General features: G+C 40.3%; 1 protein-coding gene across 12 annotated transcripts in view; it reads left to right on the plus strand.

The window, feature by feature from the left end:
- Positions 1–18,915, plus strand: part of LOC121644602 (receptor-type tyrosine-protein phosphatase mu-like) — a 177,812-nt gene that overhangs the window by 147,332 nt on the left and 11,565 nt on the right. For all 12 annotated transcript variants that reach the window (XM_041992659.1, XM_041992663.1, XM_041992660.1 and 9 more), the window contains 5 exons: positions 3,603–3,639; positions 12,570–12,667; positions 14,929–15,045; positions 17,095–17,249; positions 18,556–18,691. In XM_041992659.1, coding sequence (XP_041848593.1) covers positions 3,603–3,639; positions 12,570–12,667; positions 14,929–15,045; positions 17,095–17,249; positions 18,556–18,691 — 543 coding nt within the window. The remainder of the gene's footprint in view (positions 1–3,602; positions 3,640–12,569; positions 12,668–14,928; positions 15,046–17,094; positions 17,250–18,555; positions 18,692–18,915) is intronic.

Consider the following 18,915-nt stretch of genomic DNA (forward strand, 5'->3'; position numbering starts at 1 on the left):
CTCAGGTGAAGAGAGGGGCAGAGCTGTCAACTGATCACCACCTGGTGGTGAGTTGGCTTAGATGGTGTGGGAGGATGCCGGTCAGGCCTGGTAGACCCAAGCGTGTTGTGAGGGTCTGCTGGGAACGTTCCCTGTCAGAAAGAGTTTCAACTCCCATCTCCAGCAGAGCTTCAACCATGTCCCGGGTGAGGCGGGGGACATTGAGTGAGAGTGGGCTGTGTTCCGTGACTCTATTGTCGTGGTCGTAACCTCCAAACTCGTTGGTGGACACCGGCAGTAAGGGATGCCGTCAAGCTGAAGAAGGAGTCCTATCACTGGGACTGGCAGACTGGGGTGGTGTTCCCCCTTTTCAAAAAGGGGGACCGGAGGGTATGCTCCAACTATAGAGGGATCACAGTCCTCAGCCTCCCCGGTAAGGTCTATTCAGGGGTGCTGGAGAGGAGGATCCGTTGGATAGTCGAACCTCGGATTGAGGAGGAGCAGTGTGGTTTTTGTCCCCGTCGTGGAACAGTGGACCAGCTCTACACCCTCTTCAGGGTCTGTGAGGGGGCATGGGAGTTTCCCAACCAATCTACATGTGTTTTGTGGACTTGGAGAAGGCATTCGACCATGTCCCCCGGGGACTTCTGTGGGGGGTACTCCAGGAGTATGGAGTGCCGGACCCACTTGTACAAGCTGTCCGGTTCCTGTACGGCCGGTGTTAGAGCTTGGTCCTCATTACCGGCAGTAAATCAGAATCGTTTCCCGTGCGGGTTGGACTCCGCCAAAACTGTCCTTTGTCACCGGTTCTGCTCATAACTTTTATGGACAGAATTTCTAGGCGCAGCCGAGGTGTTGAGGGGATCTGGTTTGGTGGCCTCAGGATTGGGTCTCTGCTCTTTGCAGATGATGTGGTTCTGTTGGCTTTGTTGGGCCGTGATCTTCAGCTCTCACTGGAACGATTCGCAGCCAAGTGTGAAGCTGCTGGGATGAGAATCAGCACCTCCAAATCCGAGACCATGGTCCTCAGCCGGAAAAGGGTGGAGTGCTCCCTCCGGGTCTACAATAGGGTCCTGCCCCAAGTGGAGGAATTCACATATCTCGGGGTCTTGTTCACGAGTGAGGGAAGGATGGAATGGGAAATCGACTGGCGGATCGGTGCCACGTCTGCAGTGACGCGGACGCTGCATCAGTCTATCGTGGTGAAAAAGGAGCTGAGCCAAAAGGCAAAGCTCCCGATTTACCGGTCAATTCAAGTTCCTACCCTCACCTATGGTCACGAGCTGTGGGTAGTGACTGAAAGAACAAGATCGCGAATACAAGTTGCCGAAATGAGTTTTCTCCACAGGGTGGCCGGGCTCTCCCTTAGAGATAGGGTGAGAAGCTCGGTGATCCGGGAGGGGCTCAGAGTAGAGTGGCTGCTCCTCCACATGGAGAGGAGCCAGATGAGGTGGCTTGGGTGTCTGGTTAGGATGCCCCCTCGATGCCTCTCTGGTGAGGTGTTCCGGGCACGTCCCACCGGAAAGAGGCCCTGGGAAAGACCCAGGACACGCTGGACAGACTACATCTCTCGGCTGGCCTGGGAATGCCTCAGGATCCCTCCGGATGAGCTGGTGAATGTGGCCGGGGAGAGGGAAGTCTGGGTTTCCAAAAACTTTGCATATTTCATTATAGCGTGCAGTTCATCCTTAAAATACTGGAGGATCCCTAGTAGACAAACAGTACCTTAAAGTAACATCATGTGGACCTTCAACTGATCTGTCTTCTGTTCACTGAAGCCTTATCAGGAAAGATCTTCATGAAAGGGCAACCTTCAAGAAGCACAGCAACCCTGTGTGAAGAAAGACTGAAGTATGCCAAATGACGCAAGAACTGGACTGAAAGTCAGTGTCACTAGAAACCTCGAGAACTTTTCCTGGAGACTACTTAAAGCTGATCATTCCAAATATTTAAGCTTGTTGAAATTTTACTAATTTTGTTACCCCTGCAAATCATTCCTGTTTTCCTTCTTATATATGAAAAAAAAACACTGGATGCAATTAATCAGATTGAATCAAAATCAATTGACACAAAAAATCTGGAGTATTTGAGGTCCCGTAGGGTTGCAGACCTCAGGGCAATTTCTTTCTTTGCCTTTTAAACTTGTAATCTGGTAATTTTCTACCCTGTTAGATTTTTCTAACAAAAAAAAAAAAAAAAAAAAAAAATCAATAAAACTTGATGAAAAAGCACTTACTCTCTATTTTCCTTACTAGATTTATTTGACAGAGGTAGGCAGGAGCATACAGTATTAATTTCCAGGTGATAAGGGTGATACTCAGGATTTGCAAGTGTGCTGTGTAATGATATTCAAATTGAAAAATACAAGTTCATGCCTACAGGCAAAAACACCACATGCTGCATATTTTAGACACTTCTCCCCTCACTCTTACTCGAAAGAATTAATGTAAATGATCATCATAAAAGCAAAAAAAGGAAATACCAAGATAATCACATATATTCCTCATTAGTCATTTACACACCCCCAGACACAAAGGTTTTTCCATGAACTATTTCAGTATCAACATTTTTTTTATCTCTTTAAGTTTATCATACCAAAATACTTATATGTGCTAACATACTTAGAAAAACCAAAGCTCTTTTACTGCAAGTTCGACTCACCTGATTTCTATTTTCTTTCCTTCTGTCTCCCTCTCTAATCCGACGGAGTGCTGGGCCTCCACTTTACTTAACAGAACATACATGAAAGCACAAACAAATCTCCTCCTTAGTCCAGAGATAAAGAAGTCATTAAAAATGGAGGAGAGCTGAATAGCTGAAGGAGTCTTGTGGATGAGAGAGGGAGTGAGGGGAAAAATCCTTTGTGTCTTTCTTCCTTCATTGGAGAGCCGTTAATCACAGTCAACGTTAAATTGAATATGAGTGAGATAAGCAGAGCAGCAGGGGTGGTTGGGAAGGTGGTGGTAGGGGGGAGACAATCAAGAGGAGGCTGGGCAGAGGAAGAGCCTTTAAGTCCTAATGTTTTGTTTCCTGGCTCATATCTCTGGGGGGAAGACAAGGAATTGGACAAATAAAACTTGAAGGGATTAGAGTAATCCATGAGACTAGGGGCCTTATTGTCAAGATCAGCGCTGTTAGTTGTATCTTGGGGATTATCGACACTTTGTCTGCTCACTCCAGAGGTGTGTTGCATGCAGAGTGTGTGATGGAGAGAGCCCCCCTCCCCTTCTTTTTTGCATCTTGTGTCGAGCAGCATCCATCTCGAGCTTCTCAGTTTTTGCTCGCTCAGTCAGATGTTGAAACAAAGAACTGCATGGGTACACAGAAAAAAAAACACAGCTGGCAGACTGATGAAGCAGCACACACACACACACACACAGAAACAACTCCTTTTAGGGTGTAACAAGGTAGAAGCAAAAGTTCATTCCTTTGCAGAAACCTGTAAAATCTGAAATTTAAACAGCTGTTAGCAAGGTCTCCTTACAGTTTAAATTTGCTCTTTCCAATGAGTTAGCATGCCTGGGTCAAATTTCACTGTCAGAAACTAGACTACCTCTAAAAGATGTGTTTTCTGAGACAAATGTTTTTAGGAGAATGAATGTCCCACTTTTTCTCTGTTTCAGGGTTACCACAGACCAAACCACTACATCGCCACTCAGGGTAAGGACCCAACTTTGTTGAAAATTTCAAACCTCTTTAGATTTGAACATGTGGGTGGTGAGAATTTAAGGTTGTCTGTTTGTTCGGTGCAGACGGATGAGTGCAGGTGTTTGCGAGTGCCTCTGAACATCCCCATCGATGTTTACATACGCTTTTGCAAACTGCTCTTTGATGCTCAGTCGAATGTATGTGCGCACGTGCCTGTGTGTGTTTTGAGGAATCTGGTACCGCTCGCTAGCGCACACACACTTCCACACCTCCGAGCGAGCCAAGCAGCATGCTTCCTCTCTCCATTTCTTTCCTTCCATCGCTGGTGTGGGAGCGATTAATCAGGCAGTCTGGGAGTACGCTGAATAAATAAATGGATTAGCTGACATGTACAGGCACATTTTGTCACAGTGTTAATCTGGACGGCAGATTTGCCAAGCGAGGAGCACTTACAGTGACCCTAGAGGTTAAATCTGATTGATGGTTAATTGTTATGAATTTTGCATCGAGAGGTGCACTCCCACTCAACAAGGCTGCTGCATGCAAAGGGATTTGGGGGGAAAAAAATCAGTGGAGAGGAAAGAAAGAAAAAAAAAAAGGAAGAACAGTTTTTTGTGATGAGACCTTAATGGATTCACAGTCTGCTTTGGTGGAGCTGGGAGTTGCATAATTACCTGTTTATTAGTGCATTGCCTCTCCTCCTTAGCGTCTCAATTAAAACAACTCTCTGTTTGCTCTTACTTCAGAAAGAGATGGCATATCAATTAGGCAGCTCGGCCACTCAGGCTATGTGTCTGCCTGCGTGCAGAGCACCTGGTATGTACTGCCTTGCATTGACCGCTGAGTCAAATACTCAAAACAAAACCGTCTGTCAAGTGCCGACTCTCTCCTGCGGGCCTTCCTTTCACAAGATTCTTAAGCAGGCAAGCTCAACTCTGAAAGAATTTCTCCTGGATTTTTGGCTTCTATAAGTGTCCTATTATCATTAAGAGCATGCCACACTATGCATGGAGATCAGCAGCCAAAGAAATATTTCAAACAGAAGCCCTCTCTGAGATGAAATGCTTGAGAAGACAAACGTGTTTCCATTCAAGTTGATTAGCCCGTTTTCTCATTGAGCTAACATAATAAGTCCTCAATTTCCATCACAAGCTCGATAAGGCTCTTCACTATGTATACCCACCCAGTTCTCGCAAGTGATTGTGTGTATGTGGAAACATCTGTATGCTCTAGGAGAGCAGGCCCTTTTTATAATTCATCATCAGCTACGGCAGATTGACAGGAAGGAAGGCTCAGTCTGCTGACACTGAGGCAAAGAGCAGCCTGAGATGATAGGGAAGCCAGACACAGACCTGTCTCTCTCAGTCAGACAAACTGCATACTGTAGCACCTGAAAAGAGCACCTGGGCATTGGCACACTTGCTGAAAATGAGGAAGTCTCTTTTCTCCCCGAGCAAAGTTTTTCTGTGAGTGACACTCTCACTCCACTGGGACCAGCAGAAACTCAGGAAATCACGAATCCCACAATAGTGCTGGATAAGCTAAAAAATCTTTGTCAGAAATTGGTGATGGAGGTGGTTTGGATGTGCTTAGTATGGCAGACAGGTGGTATAATGTTGTCCCCGTTCTTTCACGCTGTAAACTACAATGGCACTCATTAGTTTGGAGTTTATTGACGAGTCCCTTTGCTCTGTCAAGGTGACAGCTGCAGGTAGAACAGCTGTCACTCCATAAAGGCTTCATCACCCAAGCTCTCCTCCTCATTATGTAGGTCATTCTCTCATTCAAAGCTTCTTCTTTTTTTGTGCTGCAGCAGTACATTGTCTGTCAGTAATTCTGCCAGCCGTAGCTAAAGAGAATGTGCATGTGCCTCAGCCCTCCCAGCTGGCCACTTGCCTCAGTCCATTTTTATGTTTAAATACTGATCAGACATGAGCTTCTTCCTGATGGTGAATTACACAGACACGAGGATACAAACAGCTCTGATAAGTTCCTGCATCCTCCTGGTGATGTGGAAAATATTCATAACGCAGGGAAAGGGTTCAATTTCATCAAGGCTTCCCCTCCGGTCTTCTCTGCTCTTCCCTCCCCTCTCTCGCAGGCAGCAAATGTCACAAGGAGCGCAAAAGTTTTATTATTTACAGGTTAACATCTCAAAGCCCAGCAGGGTGGTGTGTTTGTATGTGTGTGTGTCGAGGGGAAGGTAGAAAGACGGAGGGAGCAAATCAATGGTAAGTGAGTGTACATTATGCCAGTCTGCTGCATGTAATATTAATAGGCAAGAAGGGGGAAACGTAGCCTGCGTGTTTGTCTGTGAGTGTGTATGTGCACATGTTGATCAGGAGTTTTGCAGCGTACCTGGCTGGGGGATTTCTGCAGCTGTCACACTCTGTGCTTCTGAGGAGGAGCAGGCCTAGTCCCAAAACACCACATCAGCTGGAGCAGCATTAGCTTTCTGACAGCTGGAAGTGAAGCTCCTGCTGGTGTTCCTCTTCTCTGAAGTGCCTCCTCCAAATTTCTCCAACTAGGCTCCGCAAACATTGTACTATAAACACTGCTCTCATCTCACGGTTCTTCAAGTGAACTCTCAAATCAGTTTCTCTCAAGTAACCTGTAGCTAAATCTTTGAGAATATGAGTTTTCCCTCAGTACTACTTGTTATGAAGAGGAATTACCCTGCACTGAGACACATTTTAAATCAGGATATGTTTTTCTCTTGAGTTCAGTTATTTAGATTATTCTTTTTAAAGATACTAAATGTTTATTTTGATTATTTAGAAAGACTGATTAAAGTAGATCAAATCTAAAATCACCCCTGAAATCTGGAATGTAAATGCTTAGTTCAGTCTTTTGAGTCAACAACATTCTTGACCTCTCAAGTCATGCTTTATATAAAATTATAAAAAAAAAAACAAAAAAAAAAACTCTATATCAGTTAAGCCTTGTTTAAGATAAAGATTGGAAACCAAAACAAAAATGTCAAGTGTGATTTGTTTAGATTGGCATATAAAAGCATAAAAATTAATGTAAATCCCTAGTGTAGATTTCTTGAAACCACAGATAAATGTCTTTTCTCACTCTGCCATTTAGTACTTCTTGATGTATAACGTTGGAGAGGTAGAACTGGATTAAATGTGTGAGCAGTTTTTTCTCACTTCTTAGACACCATTGTTCCAGTCTCATGAATTTTATGTGAAATGGTAGCTTTATGATGCCTTTAATTCTCACTCGCTCTTTGGACCTTGGTTGAGGTGTCAAAAAGTCTGCTGTTGATGCATTTTTGCCTTTCTTCACAAAGCTTCATTATTTTTCTCAGATGGAAGTGACACTGTTGGATGCCTTTTGAGGGAGAAATTTAGAGAATATTCATGTTTGTGGGTTTTAGAGTAATAGAGAAAGTTTTATTTTGATTTCAGTCAACTTTAAATTTAAAATCCTGTACATCATACCACAAAAATAACACCTGTCAATTCATTTTGTCTTGTTAATCATTGGCCCAAATTATATAACTTATTCCTAACAAGATATAAACAAAGCACGAGCTAAGGAGGAGCATAACTATGCCCTGATCTTTTTATTACACTAAATCTAAGTAGTGTTTTCTCACTTTAAATTAGTCTATTTTAATTCTAGTTGACAAAGGCTGAGAATATACTTGCTTTTTAATCTCACGTTCACATAGGCAACCCCCTTGGTTGTGAGCATAAATGTTCACATACTTGCTTGAATACTATGCTTGTTACTGGAGACACTAGTGGGTGTTTTAGAGCTTATAGAGTTGCCCTAAATGTAGGGTGTAAACAAAATAATAAACATGGTGACAATGTAGGAGATTAGTATTTGGTTCATTTTAAGATAACAGCAGAAGAAATGCTAGCAGTGGTATCACCGATGGTGTGTAAGGCCTCTAAAACAAGCATGTTATGTCTTGTCTTCAAAACTTTTTGTCATTTTTGCCACTGTCGGTCCTTAGACTTTACATCCGGTCAAATGAGTCCTGACACTGCCCCTAATGGTTGCTCGCATACAGTCATTTTTGTAAACATGCAAAAACAAGCCTTCAAACAGAAATGATCATTGTGCATACACACAGTTAAAAGCAAGAATATTCCCTCCCTATTAGTTGAACTAGATAAATGTGATGAAACCTGAATAAAAGCACTTTGTTGCACCATTTGTTTCTTAAAAACGCTTCCAGATTACGTGATATCAATATAGTAGTTTAACCTTTACTCCAATTCATTCAATTACAAACAAATGTTTGTCAGGAAAAACTCAGCTGCTTTAATATTTTAACAGTTAACCACTGTTAAATCCTGCCTTCTTGGATTTCCCAGGTTATTCTTCTGTTAAGAAAGAATGTCTTTAAGAACCAAACATTAAAAAAATTCATTCATTCATTCATTCATTCATTCATGTTTGCCATTATTTAATCTTACAAGTCACAAAGAACAGTGATGGTTTTGTAGAAACAAATAAGTTTAGTTTTCCAGCCAATTTTCTACTATTTAGTCATTTACTGAGATGCCAGCAAGGAAAATATACTGAATAACAAACAGCAGTGCAGTGACATATATCAATTTACTTGACATTTTTTACGTTTTAAACTGATGCAAATCTGCAGAAAATTGTTGGTGATTGAGATTTTACTCTTCTATACTTTAGTCTTATTCAATATTCTTATATAGACTCACATCTTCATCAGTGCCATCAAAAATGCTTGTGCCCAACAACATATCCATATCAATTCTCTGTCGCTGCATGCTTATAGAAACATAAATTGGCTGGCTGAAGCTTGGCAGGAGCCTCCCATTGGTTGATTTACCATATAATGCCAAGTGTTATTGTGTTATTGAAGTCCTACACACCAGCTGTCCTGCTTCTCAGTCTCCCTCTCTCAAACTTCTCAACAGTGTGTATCCTCCCTCAGGGACAAGTGTAGGAGGAAGTAGAGTGGGTGGTTCAATCAGGTTGGGTAGTTTTCAGAGAGACTGGAAGTGACTGGATTGGAAACTGAGGTCCTAAAGTTAAAAACAAGGCATGCCACCACATGCAAAGCAGAAGGACGGAGCGAACACACATGGAAGTTACAAAGCAGATTTGTTCCAAATTTCTACAAATCCATTTGGGATGTGAATGAATCAGGAGTAAATTTCTTGGTACTGTTCAAAAATAGAAATATGATTCTCTGCAAAATGTTCCTGTTTTTCAAGGAAAGGCATGCCCAGGCTGGCAGCAGAAATGTGATGGAGGAAATTATAGTTTGATTTGAATCACCTGTTAAAAATCTTTTCTTTTTTTTTTTGTAAATGTTATTAGTGTTTTTGTGAATTTAGCCGAACACTGAGGTTCTAATTAGCCGTCTCAGAAAGCAGATCAAACAAGACTTGATCAGTCATGTAAAAAATCATGATGATATTTTTTTTGATGTAGGAAACTGGGTTACAGCAGAAAGCAAAAGCCAATACTAATCACACCGTGGGCAGAAGGAAATGGGAAAAGATCCAAGAACCTTGACTGTTTTCTACCAGTAACTATGTACAAAAGATGGACTTAGAAGTCATTTCTTCACCCAGCAGACCGCTGGAGCCTAGACTTCTGACCATCAACGGCTCATGTTTGTACATGCTAGATTCTAAGTTTGTGACATTACAGGTAATTTTTATTAATCCCCTAATAAAATATGAATGATCAAAGCAATCACCAGGTAAATAAAATGATTGATCAGTCCACTGAATCTCCTGATCAACAGATCTCAGATTATATCAAAAATACTAAATCAATCAGCAGAGTAGGAATAAACATAGCTTTGCAGTTTGAGAGGTGCAGTATATGTTCATCCCAGCTGTCACTTGTAAAAATGTAGAAAACTACCAGGTGAAAAATAATGCAGGTGTTATTAGTTATGCTCAACTCTGTCACGATGGTGATGCACAAATGAAATTAATTTAGCTTTATTAATCCTAAAACTCCAGCTCTCGGAGTAGGTGGACAACCCTCGAACCTCCTCACTACTGACTCTTCACAGAATTAATCCAGAGTATAGTCACTTCAGTAATAATGTTCCTGATATGATGTGTGCTTTATTCTACTGAGCACAGATTAGCTTCTATGACATGATGTGTTCCCAAATCTACAGTGGTGAATAATTTCAGCATCACAAAATTATAACAGTCAATATTCCTCTGAAATTTCTATAAAGCTCTTAGCAAAGCAAATTTGTGCAGCACATCATAGCAGCCAGATCATCATCCTGCTTGCTATGGTGCTGGACAGGACAAGGTAAAATAAAAACATTCTGAAATGTAAGAGGACAACCCAAGTTCTGCATTTTCTAACACCCAGAAAAGACAAATTACCTTGATGAAGGCAGAACAATTGCTAGTCCAAGGTGAATTATTTATTTTAGGGTTCATTTGAACATTGCAGTGTTGAGCTGAGGTCAGCTTTTGCTTGCATTATATTTATAATACCACTGCATGTAACTGAAATATGATTTCACAACAAAAAATGCTAAAAAAAAAAACCTGACTGTCCAACTCTGAAGTACAAAGATATTAACTTTATTCCTTTTTATTTTTTATGCTGTACAGTTTGTTATCTGAATTATCAGATCTGTGGGCACTGATTTGCTTTTTGAGACAGGCTCAATCATCTAAAGAAACTGCAGGGCAGCTTTCAGTTTAGCCAACAATAATTTAGTTTCAATTGACTTTGCCAAGAAATAGTTTGACAGACCAACATAAAGTCACTGGTTCAGGTTTTATGCTGAGTAGACCATTACCCACAACTTTCTTCTAATCATGCTGGTGGGCGTTTTATCCTCAGCCCCTTTTTCACTCCCTAAGCATCCTTACGCAGCACAATAAGCGAAAATATAGTAAATTTCCACAGCAGCAGTGGTCTTGGGCATAACTTGCAATAATCTTGTTTTCTAACTGTAACATAGCTTATTAAGGCAGAACAAGACAATTTAGTGAAAGCTAAAAAAAGAAGTGTTTTGTAATTATGGTGCATGACCCTAATTTTAGTTACAATTAACTAAATTTTCTTCAACTTACTACAATAATGACAAGTAAAACACAAGAATTTGTGTATGTGCCATGTTGTGTCTCGGTCCGTGTCTGTGTGTGCCTGCATAATTCATTATGTCTCCAGGTAATTTGGCCCATCGCAGGAGAATGCACTGTCGTGGAGATTTGCATTCACTAATTAATTTGTCTGAAGTAATTTTTTTCCCACATAGTGCTTGATTAAAACTAACCAGATTAATAATTAATTTCAACTCACAATTATTGCTCAGTGAAGTTTTAAATATTGGAAGCGCTGAATGGCTCTCTGCTCATTTATTTTGATGTTCACCAGACACATTTGGGTCCGGTTCGGTGGAAAGGTTGGTGCTGAACTGATGAGATGTGGTGGTAATTACTCTGAGCTTTGCCACGCACACACACACACATGCACACACACGTGCACACACACTAATGCAACCTTCAGTTTCACCTTTAGATTTTTTTGTTGAGCTCTGTTTTATGTAAGGATTTTTGTACACAGTACAAAATCCAATGCTTTGTCAAAGAATCACAAATGGTGGAGAAAATGTTTAATAAGACTGTCAGGCTACAGGACAATAATGCAACAAGTCATCTATTCTCATGGAAATGGTATAATTTTAAGTAGAATAGAATAGAATAAAAAGTTCACTTTCCAACTCCTTCCTTATCCAGGAAGTGTCTATGACCATGCTCATAAGCTCCGCCCACAATCCAACCTCTTAATATTTTCTTAAAGTCAAAACACATTTTGCTGCTCATCCTGTACGAAACAAACAGGGATCAGTGCCAGAATACACACGCGACTATTTGCACACATTGGTCTTTATAAGAAGTTTAGTGGCAAATCCAGTTGTTTTTTTTTTAAGGTAAAATTCAAGAGAGAAGGGTAGAGCGTTATTACCTGAGTAGCAGCTGTTTCCCTCAAAGGAAAACATTATTCCACGTCACTTTGCCCTGGTCAGCCAGACCTGGGAGCTTTGGCAACAGTTACTGGCAATTTTGTGAAAAGCCTATAATTCTGGCACTTGCTGAGTGAGAGTAGCATCTCTTATTATTATATTACTGTTTGCTTATTAGATTATAAATGTGGCTATCAGTTCTAGCAGATCGTTCTTTCATGGTTCAGCTGTACAGGGGTATTAGAGTTCCAGCAGCCACAGCAGTGGATCTTAAATAGCAGAGGGCTGTGAGAGAAAATACATTATAAGAAATGGACTCATCTGACATGCCTGTTCATACTTGTTGTGTTTCCCAGATAAATGTTTGGGACAGTGGCTTATAATTAGTTAAGTAGTCACACCCAGCTGAGTCCAATTGTAAAACAGCTATCTAGAAAATGAAGTCTTTAGACTCATGTCCTGTGTGGTATCTTTGATGGGACACAGCAAGTCTCTAGATAAACTGGATAAACTTTTGTGATATTTTAACATCTTTTGGTAAAACATGAAAACTTACACAATCTAATTTCATGTTATTAATCATAAACAAAACATGTCAGTGACACCATTTTACCAACCAGCTAAAAACACATCAACTTACATCTTGTTCTCCTGTCTTCTTCTATAACTTCTATAACAGCAAGTAGTCATGATTGGTTAGTGTCAGTTTTAAATGATCTATGCTTTTCTGAGGCTTAAGTTGGTGCTCTGCAGATTTAAAGCAGAGATCCTTGGCCAAAGTGTTCTTGGCTGATTTTGTTCATAATTTGTCTTGTAACACATAAAAAACATGGTATGAACATGTTAACAAGGTGAATAAGTTGGTTTATTTTAGCAGACGGGGGCTCAAAGAACCTAGCTAACTGACCAAATCACATCAAATGTAAAAATAGATTGGAGAAAAAATCAATTAACACAGCTGAATATGTTTTCTCTCTGATTTTCTAAGGCCCCATGCAGGAGACGGTGTTCGACTTCTGGAGGATGGTGTGGCAAGAAAACACGGCAGCTATCGTCATGGTGACCAACCTGGTGGAGGTTGGCAGGGTGGGTATTAATTACAATCATTTGAACCACACATCTGAAATAAGATTACCTTATTCCCAGTCGACTGACAGCTTGATTGTATCTGGAGGCAAGCTGAGCCATATTTTTTTTTATTTATTTATTTTCTCGTCTCTTAACAATAGTGCCCAGATGTTTCTGTGTCGTCTGTGTCGACTTAGTGAGGCATGGGACTTATGTGCCGCCAGCTCTTTTTTCATCTATCTGATCAGTGAGAAGTGAAAAGAAACTGATTGATGGCCTTCATTACTAGAGAGGTATCCAGGCGACTGACTACTGTTTCATCTGAGTGGCTCTATAACAGGAGATTAGAGCGCTGAAGCCGCCAGCACCAACCAGGCTCCTCAGAGCATTAACATCTCTTAATGTTGTCCTCATTGGACGAAAAGGGACTGTTATTGAGTCGTGAGGGCAGTTCATAATGTTCAAACTAATGGAAGAGTCTAGATGTTTTTTTTATCATTAAAACATATGGACCAACTCAGAACCTTGCCTTAGCTTGTATTTGTTCCTCTTAACTCAGACTGTAGTTTCCTTCAGGTTGGGTTATAATTGAAAGAAAGTGAAGTTCTTAACATACAGAGTAATGCTTTGACTGCCAGGGGATTTTTCTTTTAGAATTTTAAAAGCATTTAAAATCCCCTTAAACACATGCACACCTTGATTTTGCTGATATTCATTTTTGGTGGGGCTTAAATGCACCAGAGCTGATAATGATTCATGGGCCCATCTCTAGATACCTCATTAAGCCTTTCTTCTACAGTAGCTGAGCCCAACCTACCCCGCCCCACACCTTCTCCACACCTGCTTAGCTGCGGTGGCGTCCTCTGTGGGCCCCGGCCCCCAAACCGTCTGTTATATGATCCTTGTCCAATGGCGGACGGTATAGGCGCAGTTGGTCGCAGAGACCGTGGCTCCACGGAGGGCCCCATAAAATCACTCCACCATATCACAGTGGGCCATCTGTTCGGCACAGTTGCTGATGAACTCTGGGAAATCCTGGCACGCACTCAGACAAGCATACACAGCCTCTGCCCCGCTGGCTTCGCACGGAGGGGGCGGCGCTCGGCACACTTTGATGTATGAGAGATTTGATTTTTGAAGTTAGCACGCCGATGTGTGTGATGAGGTGATACTGTGTGCTTCTTTTTCATACACTTTATCCATATGAGTGAATGAGCTCAGGATGCCTGTAGGAGAGCCCAAAAAAAGAACATCTGTGTCTATGCTGGCGTATTTTTGCCCAAAGGCTAATTCCCTCCAAACCAGGCGTCTGATTCAGAGTGATCTAATAAGGTAATGGCTTTTGCCTAATTCAATCTAGCTGGAAGCGGACGGGGGATTTGTGATTGTCATCGGGGATTAGTCATCAGGGGTGTCAGAAAGATGGACCTGAAAGTCCCCCTCTGTCTGTGTCATCCCACAAACAAAAATCTCATTTCATTCGTAATCAGCGCATAGATGCCAGAAACGAAAATTGAATCTACTTGTGGCTGATGTTGCCTTTATCCCTCATCAAAAATTATCATTCTCTGATATACCTCCATGATCTCAATCTCTATTACGTCTTACTCCCCCAGAACAGTTAATTGAACAGGGGGGTGAAAAGGAAGGAGAGAAGGGTAATTTTGCACTCTTATGATACCGAATACAAATAATATTTCCAGTGGGCTGTTTTAGATTTCTGTTGGGAAATCTGTTTTAAACAGCTGAGGGTTTATTATTTCATATCATTACTGGATTGTCATTATATCATCCTCTTTTACTTGTAGAACACTGTTTTTTTTTTTCCTGGTTTTTCACACTGGTGAGTATGAATGTTAAGGTAGAGAAACCGTACACTGTCTTGCAGCTGACTCTGCCTTGCACAGTCCACCTTTAGACTCATTTTCACATTATCTATGTGAAAATGAAAAAGCAATAATGTGAGAATGAAATCTCCATCGATACATAAGATACCCATTTACAGCAGATCCTTGACCGGGGGGGCTGAAACTAATATGAAGCAAATCTCATTTCGATTTGAAAGAAACGCTTCAGAAACTGAAATATCAGGTGGCAAATTGGAGGCAATGTTATGTGACAATTATCTTCATTTGGGGAAAAAAGTGATGGCACAGCAACTTGCACGAATTTAAACATGAATGTGTGCAGTGAATGAAAGCAATATGAATGGAAATGAATTGCAGAATCCATTAGCGTTTGAGGATATTGTGTAAAACGCTTGCTTTTCTTACTGTTAGGTGAAATGCTGCAAGTACTGGCCCGATGACACTGAGATCTACAGAGACATCAAGGTGACGCTGATAGAGACCGAGCTGCTGTCAGAGTATGTCATCAGGACCTTTGCTGTAGAGAAGGTACTCTTTTCAACCTTAAGGATGATTTTCAGCTCTTCCATCTTTAGTTTGCAATTTCTTCAATCTGCTGAGCAGTTCAGCTGAAGGCCTGTCTGGTTGGTTAGGAGTGTATCTAAACTGTATGTTAAGCCGCTCAGAAGAACTTATTTTTAGCTTTAGTTAGTTGCAGATTTTCTGCCTTTTCTCAACTTTTTATATAGAAACATTTTACAAAGTGCTATTAAAGTTAACCCTTTAATTTATTAATACAATGTTACTTTATCTTTGTTTAAAAATATGTAACATTCATTAATTGAACTGTGATGCATATTTCATTCAAGCCAAAACTTGAAAATCTACAGTTCAATTTATTATTATAATTTATTTATTTATTTATTTTTTTCTATTATGAAGAAGAAACAGCTCTTTATTCTGAGTCGGTGTGTTTAGGTTCTGCTAGCTTAGAGGTTTTCAGTGTTTGAGGTGTGCCACTACCAGAGGTTGCAGGCTCTCAAGCCACATGACTGGCTTTTCAAGTTTGAGGCTATATTTCCTTACACTTTGCCTCCTAACATGTGTTCTTGTCATTTGTAGCTGATAACTTGACCCACCTTTTAGTAAGTAAGGAAAAAACTTTACTTTTGGCTCCAACACAACAAAAAACAGTTTTGGTGTTTCTCAAAGCCAAGAAAGGATCCTTAGAAATAGCCTTTCTATTATGTCATGTCATCATATCTCACTAACAGATTGCTTCAGTGTCAAGCGTTCTGTGCATCCTTTGCATACGTACTAGATGCCTCAGACACAAAATGAATCTGTGCTTTCAGATAAAACTATGTTTGTTTTTACTGTATTTGTAACCATAAAGCTGTTAATATATCCTTCAGTGGACAGCAATGTGTAAACTCCCAATACAAACAGCTCTTAGATATCCAGCTAAAAGCTACCAGTTATTTAACGATCATGCCATTCTTTTTTCTATTTAGTGTCTCCTGTCATGTTGACATGGGTTCATTGCTGTGGCATTTGTACACTGGTAATAATTGCTCTGTGTTCTATAAATAAGGAAGAATATTCCCCTGACTTAAGGACAATACAATGCTGAGGAACTCATACTACTAAGGAAACATCCTTCAGTTTAAGAACCACTCTTAGACTACAGTTATTTTTAATCCTGGCTCAATCTGGACACTTAACAGCTGGCTATGAGAAATTAACCCACCTCTGTCCGGATAATTTCCTCAGCCACATCAAACTTTCAAAACAGCTTGTAACCCACAATGCCACCTTCTTAAAGGGAAAGGGTCAGCTGGTAGGGTAATGGCACATTTCTATTTTGTGTTTAAAAACGTTTCATTTGGCATTGTGAAAATCTTAAAGAGAGTGCAAGGTTGAATACATCTAAAATTTATTTGAGTTTCACTTCACATACTTTGACTAAAACAAATTATGTCTAAACTGATTAAAAATCTGCATGCTGTAACTTAAAAGTTTGTGTTTTGGGGTGGAAATAAAGATAAACAGACCAAGTAATCAGAGTCATCTAATGTATTTTCACAGTAACACACAATCACTTTATACTGGTGCTGTTGAAGGAAAGGTTTCCCAGTGGGGATTCTCTCTTACCGTTTGCTCTCCCTTCAAATGTTTGGTGATTAACATTGAAGAACAAACAACTTGTAATTTGGGTTACAGTCATGTTTAAAGCTTTGTAGTTTTTGAGGCATTTTGAGAAATAAACTTGAATTCCAGTTTTAGAAAAACTGCAGTTTTTCTTGTCCAACCTTTGATAATAAATACAATAGGAAGTTTATTCCTCCATCTCTGGAAGGACAAAGGCATGAGGAATGCTTAAGAAATGCGACTAAATTCACCTTGAACATCCTGTTTGCTGTTAGATAATGGAAACTCTGCTCTGTTTCTACCATGTCCATGAAGTTGGTTTTTATATGCTATTCAGCTCCATATTTGCTTTAGAACGATCTTACACATCATCTGCACACATCTCAGTGCATCTCTGCAGCCTTCTGTGGTGCTCTGTATGTTTAACATGATGACTTTGTTCCTCAGAGAGGGGCTCATGAGATCCGGGAGATTCGACAATTTCATTTTACGGGCTGGCCGGACCACGGTGTGCCCTATCACGCTACGGGGCTGCTGGGGTTTATTAGGAGAGTCAAGTCCAAGACCTTGACCAACGCTGGGCCCATGGTGGTTCACTGCAGGTTAGTGTGCACGGGAACTGAGCACTCTTATTTCTAATCGTGTTTCTTCTCTGTCAATACCTTGCCAATTTATTCCTGCTTTTGTACAGCGTCTAAGAAACATGTCCATTGTCCAAGTGTGAAACTTAAAGAAATAACACAAGCAAACTGTAAACATTTTAAAGCTGTTGTAAAATCTTGGGATGAGTTCAATTACATAGTTAAATTACACTGAAGCAACATGATTCCTCTGCTCTGACAAAATCTGGAAAAAAAAAGTTAAATTGTGACTTGTCAGATCTCAGGACAGTTTTCCACTTCGACTCAGTTCATTTTAAATGAAGTCGTGTTTCTGGATTGTGTATTTCTCTTGGTATCGTAGAATATTCAGTGTTTGTTTTTAAGATGTAGTAATGTGTTGTGTTCACAGACAGTAAATTGTCATAAGTGTTTCTAAGCCCATGCTGTGATTTCCACAGCAGAATCGAGTGTGTTTTTAATGCTGCCTGAGGGTCTGAAGAGCATGGCTGTTCAATATTGGTTTCTTAGCTTTGTCCCAAGAGTATATAGATTTCTCTGCAATCCCTCAACTTTGTATTGATATTTTAGAGCACAGATGATGATATCCTTAAATTCTGTGCAGGTTTGTGGTAAGAAAAAGTTTCTCTTAAATTTGATACAAAAACAGCATCCATGTGGGGCCAAGACTTGTGGGGGACCCTTATTTGTGAAAGTCTCTGTGGACACATACGTCAACAATAATATTTCTGACTTGTTGACAACTAATCTAATTATTTATCAGATATTTTGTAACCTTTTAAATCATTGATAACAGATCGACCAAATTTTGCCAAAATAGCCATTTTGGAGACCTCACCTGAATTTTCTGTACTAAAACTACCGTTTTACACAAGCCAGATTTTTTTTTTCATTTGTCCTATGTGTTATCTTAATGTAGTATTCACCAGTAACACATATACTAAATATTTAATCATCTTGTTACAAGTGTTGCCTTTGCTATGACTCAAAAAATATTCAAATAGACTTTTTCAAATATATACTTATTTTATTGTAGATATGTACTTTTCGTGAAGAGGCCTTTTGCATCAGAGCCTTGCATTAGATTCAAAATATGCTTACATAAAAGCTATAATGATAATAAAACGTCTTTGTACTTTTTACACTAACATGTTAGGTTTAAATCATTAGTTATTGATAAAACAGAAGTACTTTTTTTTGTTAAAACATATAAAATTTGTCCACCGTGACTCATATTATGCCATTTGACACGTCTCTGACTAAATACACCTCTGTGTGTATTTTGCAGTGCTGGAGCTGGTCGAACAGGCTGCTTCATAGTCATCGACATCATGCTGGACATGGCAGAGAGGGAAGGCGTCGTGGATATTTACAACTGCGTGAGGGAGCTGCGCTCACGGAGGGTCAACATGGTCCAGACTGAGGTACAGTGAATCTGCTCTCTCGGTGGTCTCAGCAAAGCCAGGCCTGTCCACAGAGACTCGTCAGTGAAATATGGAAGAATGGGCACGCAGCTTGACAGGCTTTAGCCGTCAAATGTGGATTAAATAGAATCTACAAATAATTCTTACCATAAACCCCACTTCTGTGCAACTCCACAACAAGTGCACAAATAATAAGGGGAGCACGTTGATGAAAAAATGTATAA

Source organism: Melanotaenia boesemani, chromosome 8, assembly GCF_017639745.1.
Source record: "Melanotaenia boesemani isolate fMelBoe1 chromosome 8, fMelBoe1.pri, whole genome shotgun sequence".
Classification (NCBI taxonomy): domain Eukaryota; kingdom Metazoa; phylum Chordata; class Actinopteri; order Atheriniformes; family Melanotaeniidae; genus Melanotaenia; species Melanotaenia boesemani.